Source organism: Syngnathus scovelli, chromosome 9 (assembly GCF_024217435.2).
Source record: "Syngnathus scovelli strain Florida chromosome 9, RoL_Ssco_1.2, whole genome shotgun sequence".
Classification (NCBI taxonomy): Eukaryota; Metazoa; Chordata; class Actinopteri; order Syngnathiformes; family Syngnathidae; genus Syngnathus; species Syngnathus scovelli.
Window position 1 is genome coordinate 13,083,621 of NC_090855.1, and position 22,431 is coordinate 13,106,051.

The window sequence follows — 22,431 nt, forward strand, 5'->3', positions numbered from 1 at the left end:
ACTTGTAAAGTAAGTAAAATCATTACAATCATATTTCAGAGATGTTTTATTTGACAGGACAGATAATGCCATATTTTGATCAACACTGTTCCCTTCTTTCACAACAAACAAAGTTCATGTCCAAATATACTCATATTAACAAAATAAAATATACCATAAGAAACAGAATGCATGAATGCTTATTGATGGAGGTTTATAAATAGCAGGAGTTAACGTATACTGTAGCACCGTTCCAAATTGTCGCATCAATGAATGAGCTTGGGTGACTTTTAGTGTAACGGTACTAGTTGGCTCTGTGCAGCGTGAAAACAAACACAAACAAATCCAAACTAAAATCATACCAGTGGAGCAGGGTAAGTCATTCAGTCTCACAACTAATAATAATGCTGTCAATATCTCTCCTCAGGAGAAGTCTTGAAGAGAATTTTCGTTGTACTTGCAAAACTCTCACATTATTTGTCGTACAGTATTGTTTAAACGGAAGCTACGATTGCAAATACAATCATTTGTGCGAGGCGGGTCGCCCCAAATAAAAGCAGTCAAGCAAAACCAGCCAAAAACATTTTACATACAATAAAGTGTCAGCACACAAAGGCTCAAACTGTCATTAAATTATTGCCAGCGTCAAACACAGAACAAGACTTTTCTTTATACAAAACTTAAAAAAGTACATAAATTATCACCATAACAGGAAGTCGACATATTTCCATCAACGCTTGGTGGCAGGGAACCTATGCCAGGATACCTAATTCTGATTAGGGCACATTTGGGCTGATTCAAAATGAAGGCCTTCAAAATAAAATGGCCTACTTCCTGTTGGTGAATGTGGCTTCGTGGACTATTTTTTTTCCTAACTTTCCAGGCAAAGCTTTGCAGTTGTGTTAAGGAACTCAGATTAATAACATTTTCACCTGGAAACGCATGTAAACTGAAAATTTCTTTCACACATTGAGGACTCAAACATGGGATTCAATCATCATCAACTCAGTAAGGCCCTCGGAGGACTTCAGTAAACTGAAATAGGTTCCCCGCCTGTGTTGGAGTAGCCTAAGCCACGGACAAGGCAAGCAGTCAAGGCAGATGTGCTGGAAAAATAACAAAACGTATCGAGTGAGTGAAAGACACACACACACAAAAAGCATATTGACCGGGTTAAAAAAAAAAGTTATTTTCCAGCTGTAACAATCAACCAACTCGACTGCAAGCTTGATTGTCACTTTTGGGAGGTACCAAGTCAAGTTAAAAGTCCACCATGGCACCACCCCAGTGAGCAAGAGCGATACCGTGTCTATTAGTGCATTCTTAAGGACAGCCGGCTCGGTCGGCACCGAACGCCGTAACACTTCATATTCACAACAAAGCAACATACAGTGTATGTACATGTGTTCAATAAGCTCAGTACGCTTGAGCAGAACGCTTTAATGGAGGCTTTTAAGGCCCTTGAACTGAGCGCATTTCTCATGTAGTGGCCCCGAGATACGTCTGCAACGATAACCGAGTTGTATGGTGACGTGACACAGAGAACTCTTTCAAATGTGGCGACTGTATATGGCACACAAAATGCTTTTATGCGGCCATGTATTGTGCAATTTTCATATTGAATTCTCCTATTGTACGGGCACTTGTCATATTGATCCTAGTTTACTACTAAGATTACCCGACACTATGTATGAAACTAACAGGCATGTTTGTCTAATGCGGCGTACACGAAGCAAAGCTATCCAAGCATGCCCACACGGCAGATGTTTCCAAGGAGATTCAAATCCAGATCTGCTGATAGGTCGACAAATGTGCTAACCACTTGTTCAGCATGCCACTCGTGAATCCATTTTCTACAAGCATTTATAAACAAAAATTCCGAAACACTCAACTCTCGTCTGGACTGTTAGGACGCTTCATCCAACATGCTTTTGGAATGTGGAAGGAAGCCAAGTTGATTACAAAGCGAAAACCTACGCAGGATTATGGAGAAGCTCAAGCGGAGATTCAGGGTCCACTCTCCGGACTGCTGAGCACAACTTGGCGAAGGCGTCGCCCACTATATGAGGAAACGACAGCGATTCTCTTCCCTCGCCGTGTGCCTACATGGCCATAGTGGTCAGGTGTTGATGGCCAGCCAGCCCCTTGCGGCCGCCGCCCGCACCCGGGTGGCCGCCTCCATTGCCGTGGCCGCAGTATTCCTGCAGGTTCTGCCGCAATGTCACCAGCGCTGAGCCCAAGCAGGCCCGATTGGGAGCCAAGACCCCGCCGGGCAGCTGGAAGAGGACTGTGGCCACCCCGGCCATGCCGTCGTCAGTGGGCTCCAGAGTGATGGGCCCCACCTTGAAGGAGGAGTAGGAGAAGCCCATGAGCTGTGAGAGGAAGGGGTCCGAGCGGCAGAAGTGCTGGTAGCCGCTGTACGTGGACGGGTGGTGCTGCAGCGAGACTTGGCTGCCAGTGGTGGTGCCGGTGTAGTGGTGCGCATTCAGGTAGTGCAGGGGCAAGTGCTGGCCGTTGTTGCCCCCCCCGGGGGGCAGGTGGTGCTGATGGTGCCCGGTCGGTCCCGAGCCTAGCTCGTGTTTGTAGGACACGGCCCCGGTGCGGCCCCTCTGGCCCACCATCACCCCTGCGAGCTTGGCAGGGCGGGCGACCGCCACGCCGCCACCGCCGGACGGGAGGTAGATGAGCTGGGGCTCGTCCGGCTCCAGGTAGACAGTGAGCTTGGCGAAGGGCCGCGACGCCATCTTGGTCATCTCCTGGATGTGTCGCCGCTGCTCCCGCCGGAAGTCCAGGAACTGCTTGACCTTCCACAGGAGCACGCAGATGGACAGGAAGAGGAAAAAACAGGAGAAAAAGACAGAGAAGAAGACAAACAAGTCGATGTGTGCTTGGTCCTGGCGCAGGAAGAGCAGGCCCTGGGACTCGCCCTGGTCGGCCACCGTTCCCACCCCTCGGAGGGCGATGTAGAAGCGGCTGGACTTGAGTGAGTGCACCTCGTGCGGGAAGGTTATGACTACCCGGTCCCGAACGCCTCGAACAATCAGAACTGTCTGCGGTTTCCAAACTGTGATGTAAGAAATGAGGCCCCGGGCTCGCTCCTCGCGAATCTCCCGCTCCAAGCCCGGCGGCTTGGCCTGCAGCTGCAACGGATTGTGGGAGATGAAGCCTCCCCCGAGACCTGACGAGGTGTTGGCGAACACCTTGATGGGTGACGGTGGTGAGTCCTTGTCCGCCGCGGCGGCCCCTCGCAACTCCTCCTCGATCTTGATGGCGTGGAAGCCTGAGCGACGATCCACGTCCACGATGAAGGTGTCGTGCGAGTTGGACACGTAGACCTCCACCTCTCCGAAGGTTACGTCGATGGTGACACGTATGTCGACGTTGGTGAACTTGGGCTGGGCGGCGAAGAAGACGGTGCGGCCCCGCGGCAGGTTGCGGATGGTCGGGTCGTGGAAGCAGTTGGTCTGCGACGTGGGGTCGAAGCAGCACTCGGTGTCCACGTTGAATTGCCTGTAGCACTGGCGGCCGTTCACCGGTGTGCCGTTGAAGGAATCTTTGCACTTGGCGCACTGGAGGCGGTTTTACAAAGTCAATCAGCAAAGTCAGGACACAATTTTTGAGGTCATCGAGGCAATAAAAGACAGGTCAGAATACGGGATGTCCCTGAAAGGTCATCCCGAGCTAAACGATCAGGTGTACGCACACACCCACTTACTGTGCGCGTGTGGGAAAAGTTTGAATAACGGCATCAGCGCAGATTAAAGTTCAAGCAGGTACCTGTTGTCTGTAGCAGTCTTTGCGGTCGCTCTGAGGGCTACTGAGACAGGAGGAGGTCTCCGTGTTGTTCTGGCACGGGCAACCTGTGCCGTCGTGCTCGTTGCATGTGTCTGCATGGCCATTACACTGACACCTGGAATTGGAAGGTCATCGATTTGCTTTTACATCTTATTATATTCTGTGTCAATGTGACGTTTGACTAAGCCGGCATGTCAGTCATGCCGTACACATTGTTGGTCATGTTGTTGAGCAACTGTTAGGAACGGCGGCCACTCACTTCTCGCACTTGCCCTGCAGCAGGAAGTAGCCGCTGAGGCAGCTTTCACACTTGTCGCCAACGCTGTTGTTCTGGCAGCTCACGCACACGGCGTTCTCCTCAGTGGGGCCCTCCGACACCCAGTTGTGGATCTGTTGAAAAGCCCACTTGGTGTTATCGATGATTTTCTTTCTCAATTACCGTATTGGCCTGAATAAAAAACGATGTTTTGTGCATTGAAATAAGACTGAAAAAGTGGGGGTCCTCTAGACATTATACCCATTCACTTGTGCGCAGCGGTAAGTTAAAGGTTGCTGGTATCAACTGAGTATGTTGCCGTGATCGTGTGCGTCTTCGACACAAAGTGAGTATATACGTTTCATTGTTACTAATGTCTACTGTTGTGGCGTTTGTCTGATCGCGGTTTGTTTCGTGTGTGCGCCATTTGATTGATAGCTTCGGCGTGCTTCTTTAAGTCTGCCTAGCATCGTACGAGTAGCCATTACACAGCGGCACGGCGACTAACGGTCGCCAGCAAATGTATTTTGTTGTCTCGATGACTTATGTTTGGTGTGTTGCCAAGAGTATTTCATTTATGGTTATTTAGTATAGCGGAACCGTCACGCGCAGTTAGTTATGTATTGTGTGCTGTCTACTAGTGTTGTGTGACGTCAGAAGTTGAGCGTTAACTTACGTGCTATATTTCTGTCTGTTGCAGAACCACGCACGAACGCACGCACGCCCGCACGCACGCCCGCACGCACGCACGCACGCACGCACGCACGCACGCACGCACGCACGCACGCACGCACGCACGCACGCACGCACGCACGCACGCACGCACGCACACACACTTTTTTCAAACCAGAGTCTTGAAAAAGAGGGGGTCGTCTTATAATCAGGGTCGTCTTATATTCGGGCCAATACGATACTCATTTTGAGCTTATTGTTTTGAAATTAAAGGCCATACACTTGATTCAGACCAAAGTCTAACCCAATGATGCTACTCACGCTGTTGGGCTCCAGGGGAAAGCGTCGCGGGTTCTCTTGGGCCTTCTTGTGCTCATCGCGGGACAGACACAAAGCGCTGTTCCCCCGGCAGAACTCACGGCACGGTCGACAGGTACCGCCGCCTTTGGCTGAGCCCACAAACAAGGGCTTGCATTTATCGCAATGCTTGCCCTACAATCGGGAGAAAGGTGAAAGCGTGAAAACACCCAGCCAGCACGCACTGCGCGCAAATGCAGCTGACTTACGATGGTGTTGTTGTGGCATTCCAGGCAAACGTCGGGCTTGGCCACACTGGCGCAATTGCTGTGCTTGTTGCAGCTGCACTGGGAGGAGCAGTTGTCCCCCACAAAGCCAAAGTGGCAGCAGCACACGCCCGGGGACACGCACGTCCCGTTCACGCAGCCTTGCGCACACACCGGCTCACACTGACCACTGAGACTAGTAACAAGATCAAGGGAAAATGACATGGAAGATGGAGTGTCGTCTCAATTCTCTTTGGTTGAACACGATGTTGTCTGGGATACAACACTAAATTCGCTAAATGGGACATGTTGTAGAAAATGTGATTTTGAAGGCAGTGCTAGCTTGACTTAGAAGTTTAATTCGTTCCAGATCAGGCTTTTACCTCAATGTACTAGTTTTATATAATTCCAGCACAGATTTGGGTGTCCAGGTTGGTGACTCACCTGCTGAGGATGTAGCCTTGTTTACATGTGCAGTGGTATCCCTGAGAAAGGTCATGGCAGTCCTGGGTGCTGTTGCAGTGGTGATGGCCGTTGGCGCACTCGTCTTCCTCTGGACAGTGCAGGAAGGACCAGCTGCTGTTCCGCAGTGGACAAACCCCTTCACTGACTCCTGTGAGGACAAGAATCCAGTGCAGTGGTTAAAGCTCGGCTTCAAACATTTGGGCAGAGCCCATCCCAAATCAACTGTCAGCACCGTCAAGTCCTCCTTGAAGGCAGTATCCCGCTCCATTGCCCCCACGCGTGGCGCACCAGCCACACTGGGGCCTGGCGATGCACTGGGAGCACTGGGTGAGCTGGGAGCACTGGGGAGAGCAGGAGTCACCGCCCGAGAGAAGGCGACCGCACTGGCCCGCTTCGCATCGCAGCGGCACAAACGACGGACTCATGCACTGGGGAAACGGGATCACATTGGAGGAACTTGAGTGCTTAAGTTCTCTTATGTCGCTGTTTTTGCTCTGTTATGCAAGCAAGCAATTAAAAGGCCCTCTTTCAATGCATCTCCGTCTTACCTGCTGCAAGGCCATGCTCCACACACAGTGTTGCCAGCCGCCATCAGAACCTCTGGAGCCAAGGCAGAGGGTGCAGTTGAGGAGGGTGTGGCAGGGTGGAGGGCATGGCAGCGGCGGCGAAGATTCCACCTGCATGGGCGAGACGTTGAGCAGGGCGTAGCTGAAGCAGGTCCAGTCATAGGTGGGGTTCACGCTCAGGATACGCCGCGTCTCGCCTGGTGAAGAGTTAATCCGAGTGAGTGGCCTTTTGGCAGCAATTTTACACAATTTATTACCCAGCCCTGATTAGACTGTAATAATACGACTACCATTACCCGTGCGTTTAAACTGGCGGGTCCACATGCATTTGCCCGACGCGGTGCACTTGGGGCAGTCGGAAGCCTCGCAGCTGGTTTCGGTGCAGTTGCTGGAGAGAAAGATCTCACGCTGGTTGATGCGACAGTCATGTTCGGACGTGCAGCTCACCGAGCTGCTGATGCAAGCCCCCTCGGGGCAGTTGGTGCACCACTTGCACTGGAAAGCATGCTGGAAAAGCAAAAGAAAATTCAAGATTCAACATGAGTGGCCGTGTGCATCAGGAGCTATGACACCCGGGTGGGGCCCACCTGCGATGGACCGGAGAATGTTTTGGGATGTCGGGCCAGGCATTCGCTGCAGGTCTTAAGCCTGCGGCATTGATCTGGCTGGCGAGGGGTTGGCGAACAGGGCGACTGGCTGGTCAAACAGCCCATTCTATCACGAAGAACAGAGGGAATTCATGTAGCGCTTTGGAAGTAGACCGCAACCGAGTGCTGATGTGTTACCGTTCGGCACTATCAGAAGATGCGCAGGCCCCTCGGCACCAAACGCAGCTGCCGGTGGTGGAGTTGCAGGTCTCCGGCGTGGCCAGCACGGCACAGGGGTCGGCGGGCATCGTTAGGTTCAGGAGTCGTCCCGAGGTGACCCCGTTGAAACCGCCCGATAAGAAGAGGCTGCCACCCCAGCTCGTCATGGCGAGAGACACCGAGCGGTTCACCGAGTCGCCGATGGCAGAATCTGGGCAATACAAATGTGACGTTGGTTGGGGCACAAGCACGTAAAGATGGAAGACGCAGCGAGACAAGATGGACCACCTGGTTGGATCCAGGTGTTACAGTTGATCTGGTACAAGTACACAGAGTTGCTGTAATCCTCCACTTCTGTACGTCCCCCCACGATGACCATGGTGTCTTTCATCAGGGCTGCGGCGTGGAAGAAACGGGAGAGGGGCTGCAAAAAAAGTGAAACGTGAAATGTCAGACATACCCCGGGCATCAACACTCCTTACCTTATTACCCTGCGAGGGTACCAGGAGCGACCAGGTGAAATTGGGGTAGTAGAGACTGTAAAGCTCTCCCGACGGCTCCACGGCCTCCACATGGAAACGATAACCTCCAAACACATAGACGGCGTCAGTCTGCTCGTGGTAAACGGCCGAGTGGCCGTACAGGCCTGTTGGCGGCGTGCCAGTGTGCGCCACCACGCTCCAGTTTCCGCTGTGCGGGTTGAACTCCAACAGGTGGTGGTTGAAGCCGTTTTCTGGTGAGTAACCGCCAATCAAGAGCACCGAGTTGTCCCGACGCACTGTCAGTGTGTGGCCCGCCACCGGGGGCAGCACTGAGGCCTGCCGCATGGAGAAAGGAGAACGCTGATCAGTTAGAGGTCCGAACATAGCTTGTTCCGCATGACAAGCCCGTTCCTCTACCTTGTGCTCTTTCCAGACCAGACTGCTGAGGTTGAGACTCCAAGTGTCCATGGCGACAGAGTGCTGAGTGACTCCGCCCACTACCAGCATGCAGCTATGACTGGTCCCCATTTCATGGCTGCTTAGCAGGACGGCAGAGTGGTGATAGCGAGCAGCCGGAGCGGAGCCCTCGTCCGCTGAACTCGTCAACATTTGAGTCCAACGGCGCTCTAACACGGAATATCTACAATGAGGACAAAACCTGTCATCACATATCTATTGACAATTGACGATACATCATTTCCTTAAATAAAGGGTGCCACCTAAATAAATAAATGCCACACCTCAGACGGTGCTTTTTCCTTAAACTCAGTATAATCAACATTTGGGGAAATACGGCACCAAATATTATAAAATGAATACCTAATATGCAACAGACTGTTACCTGTAAATATTTCCGAGAATGCCCTCTGAAAGAGAGAGTCCCCCATACATCCAAAGGTTGCCGTGAGGTCCAGAAACCAGAGAGTGGCCCATCCTATGGAGGAACCTGTGGGCTTGATTCTGTGGGGCAAAAAAGTATGTCTAAATGAGTGGTGCCGTTGTAGGGGCCTTGAGTGTTGCTGGCGCGGTTGTATTCAGAGCTGTACCACTGTCAGTTGCGTGTCCAGCAGCGTCTCCCAGATCAGGCTGTTGGCGTCTCGAGGGACGGAGCAGTCTGGGCCGGCCCAGTTCTCGGAGCACACGCACACTCCCAGTGTCTGAAAGAAGCCGACGATATCGATAAGACATTGCCACTCAACGCAAGCTGCGTTGGCTCTCAACACTTTGATGATATCACACCGCCACCGACTGCGTTGAACAGGAGTTAACTGATCACGCAACTTACAAGATTACAAGCGCCTCGGCCCTCCGCGAGTCCACAGTCTTGGGGACAAACGGGTCGGTCGCAGTAGGGGCCGCCATATCCCGGGGGGCACTGGCAAAGCCCGGCTTGGCACTGCGCGCCGCCGAAACACGCGGGTGACCCATCGTCGCCCTCGTCGGCGCTTTGGCGACACCGCCGCACCCAGAAAGACGCGTTGAAGCCTTGGGGTTTGTTGGATGACACGTTGGCCTCAAAGTAAACAGAGATCACACCTAGCAGGCGGGAGGCAAAGGGGGTCACATTCTCCGTTCAGCTGCTTTTAAATGGGGGTGTGGGGTACCTGAGGTGGCCTCGACGGTGATAGGCTGTGACCTGGTGGTGCCGCAAAACGCACCGATCAAGTTATGGTCCGAATGTACGACGCCGTTGTCCAGAAAACGAGGAAGGCCATCGAACACATACACAAATGAGCTCTGCAAAATAAATACATGAATGCATTCATAACATTTGAATGTCTACATACAGAGAGCCCTCTTCAAACGCCGGCTTTTGTTACTTTCTGGTCAGATTTTGGTCTGATTATGATGCAGTTTCATTTGAAAAATGTGAGTTCAACAGCGTTGGCAGAAAAGAAGAAGAGCGAGCATGCTGACTCACTTTACAGTGTGTATGAGAGTCGGGATGCAGCGTGAGGGCAACGGGCGGGCATGGCTGCCTGGGGCGGCAGGGTGCCAGGCTCTCGGTCACCGAAAGCACCCAAAGGCAATGGGAGAGGCCGCTTTTGCCTTCAGTGCCGCTCCTCCAGCCCAGGGATGAGGAGAGAGGAACGGAAGGGGACGAATTGGTGGAGGAGAGCAGCACGGAGCGCCCCTGGCACTGGCGGTAGCATGTCCCATTATTCCTAAAGGTGGCCGCAAAAATGTCAGCATAGACCAGCAGGAATGTGCTACTGTCATAAGATGAGATGAAAAAGCATCTCTTCAGATGAAGTAACTAGTGAGACCAGTTTGATGAATTTGCATAATGTGCCCTTACCTGGGATCACCGTAGTAGCCGGGTAGGCAGGACTCACAGTGCGGGCCCTGGGTGTTATGTGTGCAGTAGCATTGGCCCGTCTGGTTGTGGCAGTATCCTCGCAGCTGGTCGGCGTGGCCGTTACACTCGCACTGCAAGCATCCGCCACTGCCGGCCAGGGCAGAGCCGAAGCTCCCCGGGCGACAGTGCTCACAGTGGGGCCCCGTTGTCCAGTCTGAAAAGAAATTCAGTTCTAAACAACTGGATGGACACAAAAATAAGCTCTTTGTGTTTCCACCTTGGCATTCGTCGCAAATGCCTGGTGCAGTAATACAGGTGGAGTGAAAGTTGCAGCCGCAGTCCACATCACATTCGACACCGCTCAGAACCAGAGTGGCGGGATCAGAGGTCCAACCCAGCGAGCATTCGCATTCGAAGCGCGGGCTGCCGCTGCACTGACCTTCTCTGCACTCATTGTAGCACCTGCCGGTGGAGTGCACAAGTGGCCTATGATGCTAACAACCATTGGGCTAGCGGACAAATGCTTGTTCAAAAGATATTAAGAACCTTTGAAATGGGTTTAGAGATTGAAAAAGGTCCACGTTCTTACGTCTGGTTGCAGTGCAACGTGCCGTCCCCCGCGTAACCTCGGTCGCAGTGACACTCGTAAGACGTGGGGGTGTTGATGCACGTGGCGAAGGGGTGACAGTTGTGCAGGCCCAGACGGCATTCTTCCACATCAGGGCAAGCAGGGTAGGACCACACGCCGCCATCTTGCTCTTCCACCTCCAAGTGCTCCAACTCCATTTCCATGTCCATGTCCAGAGGACGAGGCGGGGCAGAAGTCTGCGGCTCAGGGCTGGAGAAGAACAACTTTGTTTTTATTTCTTTTCTATGGCACGAGTCCTCGTTTGGCTCGCGGGAACTTACTTAGCGGCTCGAGCTTCAGCGACAGCCACGCTGCAGTTAAACACAGACGGCTCGTCCATTCCAGCCCAATCGCCTCTCAAACATCTAAAAAAACAAAATGACAAGATGAAACCAAAACATCGTGACACAACGTCATCTTTGCTGGCAAGTGCGCTTACTTTCCAATGGTGGGGTTGTTGTAGTCGCCACACCAGCCGCACTGGAATGTGCGCAGGCAGTCGGTGCAAGTGTTGAGAGCAGAACATTGCTTGCATTGCGGAACTGAATGCACACTGGCAAGTTGGGAAAAGGCCAAATTAAGATGACCAGCGCAATTTTGGTGCGCCCGAGAAGTGTTGTGTGATTGCTACCTGTCATACCAGTCCCTGCATTCACCATAAGGGTACTTGGTGAGGTAGGCTGCGAAATAGAAGCAGGCCTGGGCGGATTCACACCAGGCACACTGGCTGGAGTTGGAGAGGCACTCGGAACACGTCTTCCGCCTTGGTGGAGCGAATAGAAATGCCATCAGAGCATGTTGTGAAACAGTCAATTAGGAAATTGTCATCTCACTGGTTGCAGACACGGGGACAGCCCGCCGGGTGGCGTATGGAGCCATCTAGGCGTCCTCGCCTGCTGCACTGATGGTCGCCTTTCTTGCCGGAGTTGATCTGCCACTCGCAGTAAGGGTCCTGCAGAGGGGGTAAATTTCTGACTTGGGCAGAAATACTTCTGCCGTTTTTCTACCAATAGTTTGTTCATATCAATTAAAGAAAATTAAATCGCAATTAAAGATTTTTAAAAAATGGAGTGTTGATTTCTTTCATGAAATGTATAGTATTTTTTTCATGCATGCGAAATCTTGTGGCGCGCACCTGCGTACAAGCGGAACAGTCCCGATATTCCTCACACAGTGTGCAGTGCTGGGGTGCCAGCAGCAGATGCCGCTGAGCCTCCTCTCCCATCGCTTCGCTCTCCGGGCAGGGTTCCAGTTCAGGGCCTCGAAGCAGGCAGCGGGACAGCGACGGACACCAGCCGCAAGACTGGTCCGACAGGCAGGCCAAGCAGGACATGTAGCCTGAACAGGAACCCGAACGATAGGGCTCCAGGAAGAGGAAGGAGATTTCCTTGGGTTCAACAGGAGAGAAGATGACCGATCATGTTGCTATTCCAGAGACAAACAGGAACAGGAAAGAAAAGACACACTCACGCTCCCTCCCGGCAGAGTTCTGTTCCAGATGAGGGCCATCTCACTCGTCTGCCCCGAGCCAGAGTTGTTGAGGTAGCCCTCGGCCTGGACCAGGTAATGGTTGCCTCTGGTCAGGTTGGAGAACAGCTTACCACCGACGGGGCGAGACAGCAGCTTCAACTCTTTCTCCTGCTGAGCCGCCCAACGACCGACCACCTCCTGCTCGGAGACAAAAAAAAAACATTAACAACCATCAAGAAGCAAACTACAGCCCAACAGAGAATTTGGATCTGGCTTGTCACTTCATTTCATTAATTCAGAGAAAGACTGTTTTGTCAATTTTACGGCGCGCTCACTAATTGGCTGGAGTTGGGACCCGAGGCCACCCGAGCCTCAAAGTGGAGCCTCTGGATGCGAGCCCACATGGAGACAGTCTCGGCCGGAGGAGTCGTCGGCGCCCCCCAAAGAGGGTGGATGAAGCCCCTGAACTGCAGAGCCACGTCCATCTCGGTGGTGGGGCTTAGGATGATGGTGGTACTGCGCAGGATGGACACCTGGCCAGAGCACGGCGGAGGATGGGGCGGAGCAAGTGCAGGCACATAAACAGAGGCACTATTCTCTGGGATACTATGAAAATTTGACCAAAAGTAGTTGGGTGTACCTCTCAATATCAAAACAAGGCACCTAAATCCCATCTTTTGGTACAAAAGCAACATTGGAGGAAGGAAAGGCGGATGCAGTCTGTAAAATGTGTGTGTGTGTGTGTGTGGGGGGGGGGGGGGGGTTTACAAGCACAACTCTTTGAGACTGGGACTCCGTACCTTGTCAGGCTGGGAGTCGTTGCGGGGGTGCTGGAAGGTGAGCAGGTGCAGTCCCGGGACATAGTTCTCGGTGCGACAGGAGTGGAGGGAGGTTAGGAAAAGGGTACGCTCCCCCCACCAGCCGTACGCCCCTGAGATCTGGTCCACACGGCACGCACTTGGCTCTGCGAGATCGAGAGGGAGAGGTCAGCAACACGAACAAATGCAATCTGACCTCATGAGACCTCCACAATGCTGCGACGAGCCTGATCGGACGCAAGTCAGAGAGTGGCCAAAAGCTACCGACGTGCCCCAGAGATGAAAGAGGCCAATCAAATTAGGTTTTTTTTTGAGTGACCTCTTCTATCTCAGCTGGGTCAAGTTGAGCCAAGTGTTTCAAGGTTTTTCTCAATGTCAAGGTTTCTACACCCCACTCAGATGTATTAGAGAGAAAAAAAAGCTGTAGTCAACTGGTTTGTCCAATGAAGCTAGCATTACACTCTTTGTTAGAGAAATTCACAATTAACTCATCTTCAGATTCATAATAGAGTGACGAGAATTAAAAAAACAGTGGAACTGCTAGCATATCATTTGTTAGTTTACTGATTTTTTTTAGTTTATTTATGCTTAGTGGTCGTTGCTTCTTAGCAAACGGCTGACTGGCTATCCAGCCATTAAAAAATGGACTATGGAATACAAAATCCAAATACCGTATTGGCCCCAATATAAGACGATGCTTTTTGCATTGAAATAAGACTGAAAAAGTGGGGGTCGTCTTACATTCGGGGTCTAGACATTATACCCATTCACTTGTGCGCAGCGGTAAGTTAAAGGTTGCTGGTATCAACTGAGTATGTTGCTGTGATCGTGTGCGTCTTTGACACAAAGTGAGTATATACATTTCATTGTTACTACTGTCCACTGTTGTGCCGTTTGTCCGATCGCAGTTTGCTTCGTGTGCGTGCCGTTTGATTGACAGCTCCGGCGCGCTCCTTTAAGTTTGCCTTGCATCGTACGATTAGCGTACATCCATGACCACAGCCATTACGCAACGGCACGGCGACTAACGGTCGCCAGCAGATGTATTTTGTTGTCTCAATGACTTATGTTTGCTGTGTTGCTGAGAGTATTTCATTTATGGTTATTTAGTATAGCGGAACCGTTACGCGCAGTTAGTTATGTATTGTGTGCCGTCTACTAGTGTTGTGTGACGTCAGAAGTTGAGCGTTGACTTACGTGCTATATTTCTGTCTGTTGCAGAACCACACACACGCACACCACACACACACACACACTCTCACACATGCACACACACAGCCTTCACACTCTTCATACAATAATCACACACACAAGAATCACATTCACACACCCAAAGACTCACCCATGTACACTACACACACCTGCTCTCACATCCTTACTACCAAACGTGTGCCGATACCCTTTTGCCAGTTTGCCTGTATGCCACAGTGCCTGTTACCGTATTTGCCGGTGTACAGGTCGACTCGGTGTATAAGTCGACCCCCTAAAATTCGACGGAAATTTACGATTTTATGATATATCCTTTGTATAAGTCGAGCTCAATTGTTGCATTATATTAAACTTCAAAATTCAATATGCGAAATTTATTGACGAAATGTGTTCAAATTCCGGGAGGCCGTGCGCATGCGGCTGTTTATAAGCACCGCGGAGGAGATCGCGGAGCCTCATTCGACTTCCAGCGGCCGGCGAGCTCGCGCACGCCGCCCGGCACCAACGGGAGGCCGGAAATAGCTCCAAGCCGAGCGGATCGGCACTTTATAAGCACCGCGGAGGAAATCGCGGAGCCTCATTCGACTTCCAGCGGCCGGCGAGCTCGCGCACCCGCCCGGCACATCCGGGAGGCCGTGCGCACGCGCCAAGTGGCCGAAAATAGCCCCCGCCGTGCGGATCGGCTGTTTATAAGCACCGCGGAGGAGATCGCGGAGCCTCATTCGACTTCCAGCGGCCGGCGAGCTCGCGCACCCGCCCGGCACATCCGGGAGGCCGTGCGCACGCGCCAAGTGGCCGAAAATAGCCCCCGCCGAGCGGATCGGCTGTTTATAAGCACCGCGGAGGAGATCGCTGAGCCTCATTCGACTTCCAGCGGGCCGCGCACTCGGGCACGCCGCCCGGCACATCCGGGAGGCCGTGCGCACGCGCCGAGTGGCCGAAAATAGCCCCCGCCGAGCGGATCGGCTGTTTATAAGCACCGCGGAGGAGATCGCTGAGCCTCATTCGACTTCCAGCGGGCCGCGCAGTCGCGCACGCCGCCCGGTTCAAATTTTCTAAGTGCAACGCACAATGAGATGCATGAGAAACGGCCTTGGTTACCATCACATTTGAAGCGATGAATACGAAGTTAAATTTTATGACTCGGTGTATAAGTCGAGGTCGATTTTTTTCGGTCAATTTTGGATCGAAAAAGGTCGACCAATACACCGGCAAATACGGTACTTTTTTGCCAATAATTCAGTAAAGCAATCAAAACTGAACCACGTCTTCCCTCCTGTGTTCTGACCAACACCCGGGGACGAAAAGAGCATAAGCATCCGAGTTATGGCTCAGGCTCCCCAACAATAGCGGTAGCTGTTTGCATTATTTTATTGGAATGTTTTTCCTTATTCACATTTGTTTCAAGACTACAGTTACAGTTAGACTTCACTTTGATGGTTAATGCAGTTATTGCAATTTTGTTGTTTTATCACAGTAGATTGGTTTATTTACATTTCAAAAACCAGAAGCCATTCATTTACAAATGTGATTGCACTTTAGTTTATATATTTAAATGTTCAGATATTAAGACGTGATAGACAGTTTTTGCATGATTTGAATGAGGCAAAATAACATGCTTTTTCTCTCGAATATATTGTTATAATTATTTGTTTCAGATGTAATCATTTTCTGTATAAAAATTAAATTTGGTGTTCAAAAAGTCTTTTTTCAAACTTGAGTCTTGAAAAAGAGGGGGTCGTCTTATAATCAGGGTCGTCTTATATTCGGGCCAATATGGTAGTCAAAGAGTTCGATGATCTGAATAACTGCTAATCAAAATAAGCACTGTAAAACGCAGTTTTTACTCCCACAGTATATGTTGCACTTTTTTGTTATCTGTTATGGCTTAATTTCTCTAAATCAGTATTGTGACTTAGAGCAAGTGACTATATAGATAGCAACTCGTATCTTCTTTCTGACTGCCTCATCCATTTGAGGAGGCCTTCCTTGACACGGAGGAAACCCCCACAACAAAATGTTTCATCTCTGACCAGCGCCCGGCCGAATCTAGTCCCTCCCAAGATATTTCCGTCAGTGTGCAACCGCCGCCGCCCCTCCTTCCTCCCTCCCTGGCTCTCACCTGACATGGGGAGGCAGGACTCGTTCTGAACGCACCAGCCGAATTCGCCGGGCGCTCTGGCCAGGGTGGCCGGCGTGCCGCTGAACACCAGGCAGGACTGACAGTCGGAGAGGAAGCGCGCCAGGCCCAAGCAGCCGGTGCTGCCGCACTATGAGTGGGAAAAGGGTCACAGGCGTCATGCCGACAGTGCGGTTCCAATTGTGTCTTTTCGACATTACCTGATTGGTGGGCTGATACTCTCGACATCGGCCTTCGCACCAGCTGCATTCTGGATTCTTCAAACACATGCTTTCATCCAGGGCCTCGGCGCAAAGAGCATCCTAAACAAGAAACAGCAGTGGATTATGATGGGGGGGGTTGACCTGGCAATTTTGTGACTTTGAAAGTAGAGTCAGAAAGCACTTTTATACTGTCGAAAAACCAGGAACCTTTTTTCCTGGTAGCTGATATAAACGCCACAGAAATGAAATTGGTGGCAATGTTGGCATAAGAACTTTCTAAATACGGAAGCCTATCAGGTGTTTTGTTTTGAGACTCTAACGTGACCATTTGTGGAAGGGCCTTTTCTCTCACCCTGTCGCCTTCCTTGCTACTGACAAACAGCGGGACTTTGAAAGCCACAAGGTCCCCACTGGTGATGCCGTTGTAACCGCCGGCAACCAGCAGCACCCGTCCCTCCATTGCCGCGGCGACGTGGGAGTAGCGCCCCTTGACGGGTTCGCCATCTGCAGAAAAACGCACGGATACAATACAGGCGGGTTAAACTGGAAATAGGGACAGGCGTCAAATAAAGACAAGAGTAACTCACTGAGCGACCATCTCTCCCCTGCCATCACCCACTGGTGACAGCCCAAATGATAGAAAAAGATCTCCTCGTCATAGCACTTCTCCTCTTGGTAATGAATGTGAACATTCCCACCTTGAGGGAGAATAGGTTTGGTCAATCGAGTTCAGGAAAGCTATGTCAGCTGGGAGGCTGTGTGGGCATTTTGGCTCACCATAGACCACCATGTAGTTTCCGATGACGGTGGCTGAATGGAAGGCTCTCTCCCGGGGGCCCGTCGCTGGGTAACGGGAGCGAAACGCCGTCCAAAAGCGCTGGTCCACGTGGAATGCGTCTGTGTTGTTCACCCGCACGCTAAACCTGGGGGAAAAAAACTTGTCCCTTTAGTTGGTTTTATTTGACAAGAAGGAGCCTCGAGTGATTCGACTGCATTGGCCGCTTGCGTCATCTTGATTTGCGACTCTGGCCTCAAGTGGACTCCATATCAACTCGACCTTATCATGACATTCCGACCTTTTTCTTTGAGGTCGTGTACCTGGCGGTGGTAGGCCGGTGACCTCCGTAGACCAAAAGTGTCCTAGAAGGGCTGTGGAACACCATGGAGTGGCCGGCAGTGGCCGGGGGCTTCCCACCTGTGGGCTGGACCATCTCCCAGCGCCCAGAGCCCCGCAGGCTGAACCGATACAGAGAGGACGAAAACATGTCCTCCTCAGTGCGACCTAGGATAGAACACGTGGAAACCGCACTCACGTGGAGCCATGCTCATCAGCATTCCCGCGATGGCCACTGACAAGTTTCATCCATGTTTTTTTGTTGAGCAACCTACCTCCAAACACATAAAGGTACCCGTCAACTACGGCTGCGGCGTGATTGGCCAGAGTGGGAGCGCCGCCGGTGTTGGGAAAGCCAAGCTGCTGCCAGTCATCCTGCAGGGGGCGGTACATCCAAACATCGCTGGCCAAGGAGCCGTTGGCCAGTTCCCCGCCAAAAATCACCATGTTTCCCGCCCACTCCACGGCAGTGTGGGAATGCCGTGCCAACTGGTGGCAGAGAAAATGCCGTTAATATATGAAGAAAACAACTTTCTTTACAATCTGCCGCCATTTTGGGAAGCGCCACAAAGCTCTTCCAAACTATTTGGGGACGAATGTCTTTACATTCACATGTACAAGTGAACTTGACTGATATAAAAGTGAAACGAGAAAGTTTAATTATAAAAAACAAACATTATTCTTCTGTAATTTATAGTTCTCAAAGTGGCGCAGCACCAACCTAAAAAAGTGTCCAGAATGTTTGCATTCTTTGATGAAAGCAAAGCAAAACAAAAAGTATTTCTCTTTTCACTGTACTTACAGGTGAGTGACCATAAGACCTGCTTTCCCATCGATTGGATGTAAAGTTGTATTTGTTCAAGTCACCGAGGGCTCTGTTCAGGTCAAATCCTGGAATTTTAACAAATGACAACATCAAAAAACACAATCACACTGTTGTGGAAAAAAAGAGAAGGAAGAAAGAAAATTCAAGCAGAAAAGTATAAGCCAATTGGACTGTCACCTCCAAACAAGTACATGGCTCCGGTGGAGGATAGGTACACGCCAGCGGAGCCTGTCCGGGGCGACATGTAGGGGTCATCCTCGCTGATGCGCCACCACTGCCCCGCCCCGCTGTCGTCATGGAGACCAAACTGGCAACTGTGACCGAGGAAGCCGGCATGACAATGGCAGTGCTCTCCTTTCTGATGCAGAGAGATGACAATGACACTTTGCGTTGTGGAAGACGTGTGCTCATTATTAAGGGCGCTCATTGCAAACTTCACCTTGTCACACTGGCCATGCGCTGAGCAGGAGTGGGAGCACAGGGAAGTGGCGCAAGACGTCCCGCCCCAGCCCTGTTGGCAGTGGCACTTGTGCGTGGACGGGTCGCAGCGACCGTGGCCACCGCATGCTCCAGGGCAAACGGAGAAGGTGTAGGTGGCGTTGAAGCCCAGCAGGTTGTAGTTGGCGTCGCTGAAGAGATGAAGCAGCATCTGGAAAAACGGGAAGGTCAGGATCCAAATTCAACACTGGTTGTGATGACCTGCACGAAAAAAAGAGAAGCACCTTCCCAGATGTGGCCTCAATGGGCTGGGGCAGGGTGTTGCCGCTCAGGCTGGCCAGTAACGGGCTTTGGTAGGAGTCTCCGTCATACACAAACAGGTAGTCGTAAGTGCACTCTGTGTCCATGAAGGTGAAGTTCAGCACAATGCGATAGCTGTTGCTGGGTGCTGCAAGGATAGGAAGACAAAAAAAAGAAATCCCTACTCGTAACTTCAAAACCTATACATAATACCGTATTTGCCGGTGTACAGGTCGACTCGGTGTATAAGTCGACCCCCTAAAATTCGACGGAAATTTACGATTTTATGATATATCCTTTGTATAAGTCGAGCTCAATTGTTGCATTATATTAAACTTCAAAATTCAATATGCGAAATTTATTGACGAAATGTGTTCAAATTCCGCGCATGCGGCTGTTTATAAGCACCGCGGAGGAGATCGCGGCCGGCGAGCTCGCGCACGCCGCCCGGCACCAACGGGAGGCCGGAAATAGCTCCAAGCCGAGCGGATTGGCAGTTTATAAGCACCGCGGAGGAGATCGCGGCCGGCGAGCTCACGCACGCCGCCCGGCACCAACGGGAGGTCGGAAATAGCTCCAAGCCGAGCGGATCGGCACTTTATAAGCACCGCGGAGGAGATCGCGGCCGGCGAGCTCGCGCACGCCGCCCGGCACCAACGGGAGGCCGGAAATAGCTCCAAGCCGAGCGGATCGGCACTTTATAAGCACCGCGCAGGAGATCGCGGCCGGCGAGCTCGCGCACGCCGCCCGGCACCAACGGGAGACCGGAAATAGCTCCAAGCCGAGCGGATCGGCACTTTATAAGCACCGCGGAGGAGATCGCGGCCGGCGAGCTCGCGCACGCCGCCCGGCACCAACGGGAGGTCGGAAATAGCTCCAAGCCGAGCGGATCGGCACTTTATAAGCACCGCGGAGGAGATCGCGGCCGGCGAGCTCGCGCACGCCGCCCGGCACCAACGGGAGGCCGGAAATAGCTCCAAGCCGAGCGGATCGGCACTTTATAAGCACCGCGCAGGAGATCGCGGCGCCTCATTGGACTTCCAGCGGGCCGCGCACTCGCGCACGCCGCCTGGTTCAAATTTTCTAAGTGCAACGCACAATGAGATGCATGAGAAACGGCCTTGGTTACCATCACATTTGAAGCGATGAATACGAAGTTAAATTTTATGACTCGGTGTATAAGTCGAGGTCGATTTTTTTCGGTCGATTTTGGATCGGAAAAGGTCGACCAATACACCGGCAAATACGGTAGTTGTAATCCATAATCAATATTAAGCAAGGTAAAAACAAGCTCCCACTGGATTGTAATAGAATGTGGTAAAGCTGTAATGCCAACCTTTAATGAGCCACTCGCAGTTGCCGTTGACCGAGTAGTTGCCCGGCCCGTCTGTCACGTAGCCCGGCGGCCCTCTCAACACCTGCCGGTGACCCTTGCAGTCACCCGCCTGGCACGCGGGCCACCGGGCCAGCAGCGCCAGCACGAGGAGGAAGCAGACGGGCAGGGGGGAGGCCATCCCTGGTGCTGTCTGTGTGATTGAGGGAATCAAATAAATATTAAACACAAGAATGCAAGTACAGAAATGATTCCCAACCACTCTGCTGCAATTTCACAAAATTACCCTAAACATATTTATCTGCAGCAATACAAATTATACATCTTTGTTTATCTAACTATGCCAGCGATATACATATACATTCCCCTCCATCTACTGTATATATTTTGTGTTTACATGCGTATTTGGACATCACAGATTTCACGTGCAACTTAAACTTTCTCCATCATTTTACTTGTGTGTGTGTGTGTGTGTGTGTGTGTGTGTGTGTGTGTGTGTGTGTGTGTGTGTGTGTGTGTGTGTGTGTATATATATATATACGTACCTTGTTTTTACCTTGTTTAATATTGATTACGGATTACTACTATTATGTATAGTTTTTCAAGTTACGAGTAGCGATATATACATATATAATGTAACAAGTAAAATGATGGAGAAACAAGACTTTTGGTTGAGAAACAGCCTCTTAAAAAGCTTGATTAGTTTCGTGAATTCGCTGCAATCTTTACACCACAAGTAAACACATAACTAAACCACGTGAGACCAGCTCTTTCTTACGCGTGTCTTTAGCGCAGAACAACGTTATAACACGAAGTGTCGCGTGAAAAACACTAAATGATGCGACACTGACCAGAACCATCCGTGGCCCGTTAGCTCGCTATTTAGCCACCTAGCATCTGTTTCATTGCGTTTAGCCAACATACAGTACGTACCAGTTCCCGTCTCTCCGGCCCCATAGCCATTTACATCTTTTATCTCTAGGTTTTTCTGTCCCTAAAGCGAAGCAAGCTACTCGCTAGCTCGTCGTTGTTAAAGAGGGCAAGAAAGCCAGCCAGCCGACCGGGTAGCGGGCTGAAACAACAACAACACGGCTAGCCGCTAGGTGGCTAGTGAGCGCAGCCTCAGTCCCAATCCAGATGCGCACTCAATCCGTATCAGTCATTATTGATCAAGGGCGATGTAACACGCTCTCCAGCTGGCTCCTTCTGGGGCTGACGAGGCAAATAAGCAGAGAAAAGCGACGTTTAATTCTCGCTACAAGCCGGGGCCATACACGGGACGGGACAGATGCCTCCTTGTTTTTGTGGTCGAAACCGACGCAAAAGCTAATCTTGGGTCAAGCACGTCCTCCTCGGCGGCGTCACCCAGTGGCGATGCCGCACAACGCACATCTGGATCACAACCTTTCTTTCATTTGTATTTAATAAATGATGCATGTTTTTTTTAATAAATAAAAATGAGATGCTGTACTACGAACGTGCATTGTTATAGAAGTGATCACGTCATAACAATTTAGCGTGATAAAGTTAACATTTTAACATCAACATCCAATTAATATAATATCGGTGCGGGTTAGCAAGTAAAAAGTGCGCATTACTCAAAAAAAGTTGGATGACTTGCCTTGATTTATTTCCATGATTGTGATTTATCCAGCAAGAGTTTATTGTCGCATGCAGCAACTGTGCAAGTGCTTATCAAATCAAAGGCTCCAACTATTGCAGTGTTTGCTCATCATGAGTCAAAATTGTGACATATGACCAAGTGTGAAGCAAAAATTTTCAAGTAAACTCTTCTTATCTGGTGTTAGGACAGGACAATATTCCAATCATCTTTACTCTGCACGTGGGCCTGATACCAAAGTAACAATCGAAAGAGCATACAGCAGTTAATGCAGTGAATGTTGAACAGGAAATCCACAAGAGGTTTTCTCTCTTGTGGCTTCAAATCATTTTGTGTATAAATCTTTCTTGCGTCCGTGATCAATAACATGTTTCATGCTTTCTTGTCTCCTGGCATTATCAAAAATAAACAAAACCTAGAATGCGGTCAGCCTAACCAGTTTGTCAAA

At 50.9% G+C, this 22,431-nt stretch overlaps 1 protein-coding gene across 1 annotated transcript; it reads right to left on the minus strand.

Annotated features, from left to right (window-relative positions):
* Nucleotides 1-28: 28 nt before the first annotated feature.
* Nucleotides 29-21,721, minus strand: megf8 (multiple EGF-like-domains 8). Its single transcript, XM_049731390.2, has 43 exons — nt 21,296-21,721; nt 20,366-20,555; nt 19,014-19,177; nt 18,731-18,940; nt 18,469-18,649; nt 18,268-18,356; nt 17,741-17,954; nt 17,450-17,633; nt 17,129-17,274; nt 16,939-17,049; nt 16,704-16,855; nt 16,349-16,450; nt 16,131-16,278; nt 12,782-12,945; nt 12,317-12,514; nt 11,982-12,179; nt 11,647-11,898; nt 11,345-11,463; nt 11,143-11,274; nt 10,951-11,064; nt 10,793-10,876; nt 10,473-10,721; nt 10,161-10,345; nt 9,884-10,097; nt 9,506-9,749; nt 9,189-9,321; nt 8,870-9,120; nt 8,631-8,741; nt 8,426-8,544; nt 8,002-8,224; nt 7,585-7,920; nt 7,391-7,526; nt 7,082-7,313; nt 6,884-7,010; nt 6,593-6,803; nt 6,279-6,493; nt 5,963-6,158; nt 5,710-5,878; nt 5,269-5,461; nt 5,024-5,194; nt 4,034-4,164; nt 3,757-3,889; nt 29-3,548 (listed from the first exon to the last, which is right to left on the minus strand). Exons 1-43 carry the CDS (start codon nt 21,323-21,325, stop codon nt 2,082-2,084), a joined length of 8,628 nt encoding a protein of 2,875 aa, XP_049587347.1. The 5' UTR covers nt 21,326-21,721; the 3' UTR covers nt 29-2,081.
* Nucleotides 21,722-22,431: the final 710 nt, after the last annotated feature.

Bases quoted from the DNA above. Each gene is read 5' to 3' on its own strand.
- megf8 (XM_049731390.2), bottom strand. From the start codon at position 21,325: ATGGCTATGGGGCCGGAGAGACGGGAACTG. The intron at 18,650-18,730 runs GTGAAGTTTGCA...TCTCTGCATCAG, and splicing joins CGCATGGCCAGTGTGACAAG to AAAGGAGAGCACTGCCATTG. The intron at 7,314-7,390 runs GTGGTCCATCTT...TGTATTGCCCAG, and splicing joins TAACACCTGGATCCAACCAG to ATTCTGCCATCGGCGACTCG.